The 10,137-nt window shown below is 36.9% G+C and overlaps 1 protein-coding gene across 1 annotated transcript in view; it reads right to left on the bottom strand.

Annotated features, from left to right (window-relative positions):
• NOX3 (NADPH oxidase 3) overlaps positions 1–8,661 on the bottom strand; it is a 40,888-nt gene extending 32,227 nt beyond the window's left edge. Inside the window, exons 1-4 of the mRNA XM_015858244.2 lie at positions 8,421–8,661; positions 7,670–7,765; positions 7,340–7,450; positions 5,499–5,583 (exon numbers count right to left, since the gene is read on the bottom strand). Of these exons, the coding sequence (XP_015713730.1) occupies positions 5,499–5,583; positions 7,340–7,450; positions 7,670–7,765; positions 8,421–8,465 (337 nt within the window). The 5' untranslated portion in view covers positions 8,466–8,661. The remainder of the gene's footprint in view (positions 1–5,498; positions 5,584–7,339; positions 7,451–7,669; positions 7,766–8,420) is intronic.
• Positions 8,662–10,137: the final 1,476 nt, after the last annotated feature.

Consider the following 10,137-nt stretch of genomic DNA (forward strand, 5'->3'; position numbering starts at 1 on the left):
CTGAGTGCTGAAAGTGAGATTGGATGGTAGTTTCTTACATATTTCTGGTAAAATATTTGTGACACTGACCAAAAAAAAAAAAATTCTATGGGTTGAACAGACTTCACTTCTCAAGAAGACTTTTTGCCTAGGATTTAATGAAGGTAATCATGTTGCCAGATTCCCCTGGAAGAAGGGATCTGTTTTCTTCAACTTAACCCAATGTTTCTTTTTTATTTTTTTTTTATTTATTTTTTTTTAATGAAAGCTATTAAAATACACTATTTTGTCTGGCTGTATATTGTTCTGCTTTACTGTAAATGTTACTGTCATTGGAAACAGCATCCCACAATCTTCTTTGGAAATCTTCCCTTCTGGGTAATATTCTCTCCAGCTTTCATCTAGCAGGTGGAAGGTATTTACAAGAGTGGGAGACTCCCAGAATGAACATGTTTTCAATGCTATTCTGTGGTAACTATTAACATATACAATATAATGATACACTGAAAAAATTTAACATTCAAGCTAATGTACTGAATATGTCAGTTTACCTCAATATCCCGTGATCTTAAATTTTGCCTTGAGTGTCATTAGAGTAATACTTCTGATGTTGTTTTTCTGTGCTGCCAGGAAAAAATGATGCAGTCTAAAACTGAATTATAGCTGGATGGTAAGAGTAATGCAAAGATCTAATTCCATTTTCAATGTGGTTCATTTAATGTACAATAATTGTAGTAGACTAAAAAGTCTGGCACTGGATACGTTTCCATTAGCTAAAATATTTTACATCCCTAAAGTACATTTTCTGAAGGTTCTTTGCATCTACAGTGTATAGAATTTACCAAGCAATTTGAAAACTTAAATACAAATTTCTGGAATCTGCATTTACAACAGCTGAAGTGTTTTTTGTTTCTTGTTTTTCCCCTGCACCGCTTAGATAGTCTAACTGTGAGAACAAAGTTTCAGGTATTCAGTATTGAATTTTCAAATCAATATTTTTTCTCATTCTGCATTACTAAATATAAAGTACAGAATAAGTCATGCAATCATTTAAACAGAGCTCTTTTTTTATATCAGTGCATGAAGACTGAAGGATTTCAACTGTTGTTTTTAACAACATCTGGAACCTCTGAAGCACTTAATATGCATTAATTTGTATTTGACCCTGAGATGTTTTATGTGGTCCACCTCTGAGATCAAATAAAAGGTTTTATTGGAAGGAGTGGAGGAGGAAAAGGGCTGCTATTAGAGCATGGTGTTTACTGTACATATTCTCAAATACAAAGAGATGTAATTAAATTTTCTTGAAAGTCTGGTCAATTTAGCTCATCTTATTCAGCCAATTGTGCCTTCAGTGAAGCATGCACAACTCTCATTGAACCAAACTCCTTTTCTGCATGCCTGAACAGGATAGTAATCAAATTGAAGCTTGCAGCTAACGGTTAAGTATTTTGGTTAACCAGCACAACATGGTAAAACTGAAGGGTCAAATCTAGACCTTTCATCTCATGGTGAGGAGAATAGCTATACAGGAACTTAAGCAGAGAACAGACAAGTCTGCCCCTGACCTGTATTCTTTTGTAACCCACTGCCTTGTGCCATTTGTGGTTACACAGACTCCTCAGTTCAGCTTTCTGCTTTCTCTGTGGGTTAAGAATGCACAGATCATGTGAAAATTACAAGAGTAACACAAACAAACCTACATGAGATTTAAAAAATATGTATTTTTAGAATGTATATGAATGTCAAACGTGAGCTTGACTTGGACCATTTTTGATCTTATCTGGAAGATTATAATATCTAACTTAATGTGTTTCCTTTCCTTATCTTACCACTAAATCTGGAACTAAACAATTTGACTGAAATAAAATAAAATAAAATAAAATGCAGTTTAATGAAAATTTGATTTTCTGCAGTTTCTGGAAGGACTACAACAATATATTAAGGAAAGACCTTTTGAGTATTAGCATCTGCTTTCCTTGCTAATTCTCACAAAGAAGTTACTCAGACCACCAATGGCCTTCACCTACAGACACTTTTCAAATATGTCTGAAAGTGTAAAGGTTTCCCATTTTTCTTTCCATTTATAGATTTTTCAGTTCATGTCAGAAGGCAAACACACTTGGCTCCTCTGTATTTCTGTCTGCATTTTGCATATTCTTAAAGAAAACTGCACTACTGGAATATGTAAGGAACAGGAAGCACCATTCCAAGCAGACTAATTACAAAGAAACCCACTGTCCTTCCCCTACTTTTCCTCAATTTCTTAAGCTCTATTCACATCGTATTTCAACCATTGTTGCAGGAGTGGATCTGTATTAACTTTTCTGCAAGCATCAAAACAATACAACAAACAGGTTATTCTTCAAAACATGCACTGTATGCCAAAATAAAAACTTCCACCAGCACTGCCCAATTTATAGTAAGTATGAATGTACTTTTAAATAATAGTAAAGGCAATGTACTAAGAAAAATGGAGTTGTAGATAATGTTGTTCTCTATCTCTTGTAGCTGTCTTTTGACACCAGCTCTCAACTGCAGAGTCTCTTTAGGAATTAGGAAGTATAGAATGATTTGAACTGATCAGACAGTGAGTGCATGAAACAGTGGTTTTATTCTAGCAGAATTACAGATCCATAAGGAAGATTTACTAGTGAGTGAATGACTCCCAGAAAGCTCTTATCACAGACAGGCATGCAGAATGCAGGAAGCCAAACTAAGCAGAATTCCCTTTACTGAATTTTCAATGATGCTCTTGATTATAGATAGAATTGTTTATCCTCTCTTCTCTCCAACTTCCCCTTTTCACTAGTCTCTAATTATATCCCTTTACGACCTGACCAATTAAAGCCTGCTCTTGGATTTGTATTAGAGTTGATGAAAAATTAAAGACACAGATGTACATTTTCCAAGGCCATGTGCACCTCAGCTGAGCAGGCTGACTGCAAGAAGTCAGACAATACTAGTGTCACATAGACTATTTTTAGCATGCTATTAAATAAATATGCTGGAATAACACCACCTGGCAAGCTGAGATGAATGCATGTTACTTTAATAATAAAGGAGTCTACAATTTTATATTGTGAGGATAAGATTACTGATCTGATCTGCAAATTGGTTTAACTTCTTGCTGCCACATTAAGGCTATTGATCATACAGGGGAGAACATTCACTTAACTAACAATTACTAAATTGCAATAGTCTAATAAGAGTTGACTATACTTGTGTGTAACAAAAGGAAATATAGGGAGTACTTGGATAAATAATGTGTCAGTTGATAGAAAAATGGCATCTGTTTATGCATCATTTTAACACTGTGAGGTTCTTAAAAAAAGAACTCAGTATACTCATGGACACCTGTTTTTTTCTCTGAAAAGAGATAATACCAGTTTTCTTTCACTGTATGGGCTAAAGATTGATCTATTCTATTCTATTCTATTCTATTCTATTCTATTCTATTCTATTCTATTCTATTCTATTCTATTCATTTTTGAAATTTAATTCCAGACAACCATGTTTCTGGCCATTCTTTACCCAAGACCGACTACACAATGATGTAGCATTTATCCAAAATCTATATTTGCTTTTCACTTTTTAGTTAGGGAAGAATTGTTTTTTAAGTTGGATTTTTTTAAAATCAGATTTCTCTGTATTTTCTTTACTTCTTCAATTATCTCATCAACTATCTGTCTGGTTTTTTATTCTGGAAAACTGAACCAAACCAAGCTTAACCAGCCAAAGTCAAAAAAGAACCACAAAACAAAACCAACCAACCAACCAGCCAAAAAAACCCTAACACCTTATTTTCTCTCCAGAAAGTTATAGAATTAAATAGTGACGCTTTCTGTCATTTCATATCAGCTCTATGTGTCTGTCTTCTTGGAAATACTAAGGCCATAAAGTAATCACTTTTTTGATAAACTTGTACTTCCCTAATTGTCCATCTTAACACAGTAGGAAACAGAATCGCAGAATGGCCCAGGTAGGAAGGGACATTAAGGATCACAAAGCTCCAACCCCCACCCTGCCACAGGCAGGGCCACCAACCTCCCCATTTTATACTAGAGCAGGTTGCCCAGGGCCACATCCAACCTGGTCTTGAACACCTCCAGGGACAGGGCATCCACATCCTCTCTGGGCAGCCATTTCCAGCACCTCACCACCCTCATAGTAAAGAACCTCCCTGACATCCAACCAATATCTTCCCTCTCTCGACTTAAAACCATTTCCCCTTGTCCTGCTGTTATCTATCCTTTCAAATGTTTTATATGAATGTAAAACCAAAAAATATAAAAGCTTTGACTGTGCAATTTTGCTTACTTTTTGGAGCATGACAAATTATACACCAAGTAGAAGCTGGTTAGTTTACATTCCCGGGCTGATTTGTTAATTATAGAAGCAATGTTCCATTCTATAGGAATCTGCTATATAATGAAACTGAATTTTGATAAATGAATGAATACAGCAGATAAGTAAATCATCATAATATACTATAGGATGCACACTCTCATCTGCCACCTTCTGCTCTGAATTCTTTAATGATACATACAATGGACAAATTTTAGTTGTTGGTACCTGACAGTGATCCTAACTCCATACGTTTATCCTTAATATATAGGGATGCTGACTGCCCATACACACACAGACTGCAAAGTATAGTGGGACTGAGATCTACCCTGACAGCCAACCTAGGGGAAATACTTCTACCCTCCAATGTATTTTGCTTGTAAATAACCCTGATTAACTCTTCCATCTCCAACACTTTTCCCAAGAGAACAATGCCACCTTCCCCAAACATGTCTCCATCTCTATGCACTTTTATCTTTCACATTGCCTTTTTCTCCTCCTTCTCTGCACACTACTCTTCTCCACACTATCTCCTGTTCCCCGTGTGTCTTTTAATTTCCCCCAAGCTTGGTTCCTCCCCAGAACCTTTAACCATCTGAGGATCAGGAGGGTGTCATGTCTTTGTCCTGTCCAGACAAATGATCAATAGTCAAAGGGACCAACTGAAACGAAAATTTAAGATCTCAAGATGCAGCTTCACCCTGTATCTATATTACACTTTTAAAAATATGTAGGAATTTAATGGTTTTGATTTAGCCACTTGCCTCAAAGTCAAATTAAATTTATTGCCTGATTGAAAATTTATTGAAGAAGATTTAACAGTGGACAGATGAACAGTGTAACTCATAAGCATAATTTCCATGGGAAATCAGACTATAATGCTATTTTATCTCTCCAAACATCTGCTCAGAGAGGTACAATGAAAGTTATGGAAACCAAATTTAAGAACATGCAAGCTGGTTACACCAGCTAATGGGCAACCAATAGATACTATCCAAATTGAAAGGATTACAAATGGTTAACAAAATGAGACTACCTGACTTATTTAAAAATGCAGGTATCAAATGCTAGTACTAAAATAGCACATGTCAGAGCTAATGACATTATGCAGAATCACTGTGAAATTCAAAATAGTTCAAAGACAAAGAACAACAACAACAAAAAAAGCTTACTTGCATTTACAGCTATTCCATAGGCAACCACCTTGTGAAATGCGATGTTTTTGTCAAGCTGTCTCCTTGGTGCTCCTCCACAGCACTTGGTAAAAAAAGCAAAAGTTGTTTTACATCATTCCTATTCCTATTTGCCACTTCCATTTTGGAAAGGAAGCTAGAGGAATTCAGTATATCTAAAAATGAATTTCTGGTTCAAACACAACCTTGGAGCTCAGGCAATTGTTTTCAGTTTAACAGCATTACAAGATTCCTTTAAACTATTCAGCTTATGTAGGGGATCAAATTCAAGTTGGGCAAAACTGCTTTCCCCTGTGACACCTGAGCAGCTTGTCTGAACTGACAACTGATTTGCTGGAATAAGAACACCAGAGCTGGCTGTGCTCACAACCAGACTGGGCCACTGTTGCTTTACAAACTCAAAAATTGCAATGAGAGAATTTTTATTGCTTTCAGGAAGTGAAGACATTAGGATGGTGAGACTATGTCTCAGGTGTTTGCATGCTTGTGTGATACTGAGCCTTATTCCTGTTACTGGATGTGCTGGACAGCAGGTGGCTCTGCACAGAGACCACCTGGGGCTGGGCTGGGCTGCAATGAGCCAAAGCCAGCAGTCTCCTCAGGAAACTAAAAAGCACCTGCAGGCCCAGCTCAGCCTCTGAAATATATGCTGTCTGGCTGGATTGCTTGCTTGGCCTGGCACAGAGCCGTGCCAAAGGTCCTGGCATGTAACCATGTTGCTTCCCAACTAATAAACCATCCAAAATCTGGAGCACTGCGGGGTGCCATGAGCTTCCTCTGATGGACACTGGGTCCAGTCTTGTGCTGACCATGCTGGAAATGGACAAGTCGTTTCCTGCCTAGTGCAAAGTGTTGTCTAGCAAATCAAAATATTGATAATCTGTGAGAAGAATAGCACTTCTCCAAGTTCTTACTCAGTATTTAAGTGGGCATGCAAACATTTTATATTAATTCACAAACGAGTTCAGAAATTCAGGAATTATTATTATTATTTTTAATTCTCAGCTCCATTGGACTCAAACAGACAAAAAAACAGTGATGATTCCCAGTCTAAAGGCTGGCTGAAATGTGACAGTGCTTTAAAGGATTAAAAAAGCAGAACTGAAAATAAGAACCAGATGACAATAAAATAAATTAATGCTCTGATTTCTGAATTCCAGTTGTTCTTAGACTTGTGAAGTCATCAGTGATTTTTTTCTCCAAACATATGATATTGGAATTCTAATAATTCTTATTCTCATAATTCACTGCAAGCTGAAGCTATAGCTAGTAGAGATAAAGCCATAAGTACTTCCTGTGTGTGTGATGCCAAGTTTAATGCAAATGCCTCTGAGCAGATGACCACTCATATACAGAAGACACATGCTTACCAGAAGGAAAGAACTAAATGGTGTCCGCACAGTCAAAAGGGCTTAGATGTGTTTGTTATTATCCTTGAGATGTGCTTATCTGTACATTTCCTCTCACTGATTTTCACTTTAGAGCTATACAGGATACTCATGATATTTAAATATTCTCTACATTTGGCTGAATTGCATTCTTACAATTCCTTTTTTTCGATCCTCACTTTTTACTTCATGACACTGTGCTATGCAGTGGCTGCCAAAATCAGTGTTGCATTGAGTGCTACGTTAAACAAGTAATTTGTTTCTCCTCACTCATGAGTACTGACAATTTAAATGGTAATAGCTAGGCAATAGTGTACAGACTTGTCTATCAAAACTTAAGATTCCTTGGAAAATGTTTGATATGGACAATATTGTGGAACTACAGAAGTGAAAAGGAGAGGATAATATGGCTATTTGAGAAATGGTACTTACAGCACTTGCTCCTCTTAAGAATGAAATAAGATTTCTACTGACTGGTAACAGGATTAGCATGCAGTTAAAATTCAGGCACGTTGCAGAAGCTCTTGCCCAAGCCAAGGTTGACTGTGCATATAACAGTATAAAGAAATTAGATTACAAGTTTGCAACAGAAGAAAAAAAAAAAAAAAAAAAAAGGAAGAAAACACTACAGTAACATAATACTTTTATATGAGAAAATTACTGCTAAGCATCAAAAAAAAAAATCATAAAGAGATGTGAATAAAATCAAATTACACATTCATTCTTCTTGTGAAGCCTTTTAACAATCAAATTCATACTTACTCCCAACATAATCCGTGTATAAATGTAAGCATCTTCATCTTCATACCAGTGGAAGGTATCAATAAACAGATATAAATTCATGCCCAGCCACACCAACTACAAAGCAGATAGGCTGCAGATCAGTGAAACTTGTAATATTTTTTAATGCATATAAAACTAGGTATGGTTATGGTTTTGAAAAGTATGTGAGAAATACTTCAAAATCAGTGTGCAATGCATCTCTTGATCACAGATGATAGAAATCACAAATGCCTGCTGAAATGAGGCAAATGCAGGATTATAGCCCTATCCCCACGTCCCCAGCAGAGGATACAGATGACATTTACTGTGTGATGGTAAACTTGATCTTAAACACAGGGCTTAGCCTTGTGTCTAAAAAGGCAATAAAACTTAAAATTAAAGAATTCCAGAAACGAAGAAAGTTAGAAGGTGAGGAAATTCCTTTGTCTATCCTTCATACTTAACTCATCAAAGCCTCTGAAAATGATATGTAATATAATTTGAATTACAATTCCAATCCTCTCTTCCCTTTATCTGAGGTCTAATGTATACAGACTTAGAAATAATTAAAAATAAAACAGTAAGACTTTAAATTGTTTTTAAGACCAGTTATAAAAATGTTGCTGAATATTTTATAGCAACCTTCACATATAGCTTGGGAGTATTACTGTAAGCAAACCATAAAATGTCTTTAACAAGCCTGAAATATTTATATATACCCAATTAGGATTTTAATGCTAAAAATACTCACTAATAATAGGACTGAGAGTTTTTCATTCAAAATCCAGCATGCCATCCTTAGTGTCTCTTCTATGCTAGCAGCAGCTGTGTCTTGCCTTCCTGTGTAACCTGAGTTCTCTGTCCATTCCTCAGGCTTTTCTAGTAACTCCTTTTTTCTTTAGATGTTAATAAGCACGTACTGGGAGCAAGAGCCCTCCAGGAATTTTCTAATTAAAATCTCTCTGACACGAACAGTTCATCCAAGTGACATGTCTCATGACCTGTGTAAATAAAATGCTAGTCATTGTCCAGTACTTCCACTATACAAAGTGATTTCTCAGCAAATGAGAGATGCTGGCATTACATTGCTCTCTCTCTCTCTTTTTTTTTTTCTTTACTAGTATTTATTTGTTGGTGAGGGTGGATTTTTTTTGTTTAGTTTAGTTTTGTTTTTTTTTTTATAGTTGTAGTTGTGGTGGGATTTTTTATTTGTTTCCTTTCAGTTCTCTGTTTGGGCAGGATATAATGATCCATATTGATCTCTCAATTTATTAGCAAAAGTGAGCATCCCTTATGTTCATACAAGAGAGGAGAATTGCTATAAAGCCTATTGGAATTGTCAAAGTCACATGGTCAGGAGTCAGAAATGTTAGAATAAAGTGTGACCCTGTAACATTCTTCTGAATTTCTTGCAACTATGATAATGTTGAAATGCATGATTTTTCTTTTTCAGTTGACTGAGGGGATAAAATAAGCAGTTACTGTCCTGCTTAGAGAGGTATACTGTGGGTATAACACTCTTTCTCTCCCTTCTAGGAGGAGAGAGGCAACAAGTACTTCCCTTTTGGGCTTCTCTGTCAAGCTTCAAAAACATCAGCTGAATGGGAATGTATGTTTCAGAGGTCTTAGCACAGAGGAGTTAGGGAGAAGCTGGGTCTGTTCCCCACACATGCAGCTAGAGCAGCCTTCCTCTTGGCTCTAATTTGCTCCTGACCCTGCTCCCACTTTTTGTCATGGCTTTGGCAACTCTTAAGGTACTCAGGAAATAAAATACTCTTCCAAATGCAATGCACAAACACTATCCAGGCTTATGATTTTTTTCCAGGATTTGTTTTTATTTACAAAACCAGATGTTCCTTTTCATCCAAGTTTGTATAGAGGATGTTCAACATATTTTGTTCTCCTCAGAGGTTTGCTCCAGTGAGGATTTAATGATCCTCCTGCAAATACAAGTCAGCAGGACTCAGTACCTCTCAGCAAGATCAAAACCTTTTGACAGGTTTATCAGAGAATGAGGTTGGTCTATCCAGGACTTGTTTGTAAGTGGTTATTTGAATGTCCAGCACCATGATTATAATCAGTGTGAAGATCATATTTTCTCATTTTCTTTTACTGAGAGAAGAATAATTCATTGCTTTTTGTACACAAGTCAAGAGGGAAATCCCTTCCCTTTTGTACATCATGCAACTAACAGTAGCTGATTCTCTTGGGGAAAGGAAACTGATGCTGCTCATCCAGGCTGCTCTTAGATGCGATCAGCAGCTTCTGCAGGAAGGTCTTGAACAGGTCTTAGCTCCTATCGTGCCCTGCCATTATGGGTACTCTGCATTTGCTTATGGATCCATTTGCACCAACACAGGCTGCCCAGAGAAGATGTGGATGCCCATCCCTGGAGGCACTCAAGGTCAGGTTAGAAGGGGCCCTGGGCAGCCTGAGCTGGTGGGGGGAAGCTCTGCCCATGGCAGTGG

The sequence above is a fragment of the Coturnix japonica genome, chromosome 3, assembly GCF_001577835.2.
Source record: "Coturnix japonica isolate 7356 chromosome 3, Coturnix japonica 2.1, whole genome shotgun sequence".
NCBI lineage: Eukaryota > Metazoa > Chordata > Aves > Galliformes > Phasianidae > Coturnix > Coturnix japonica.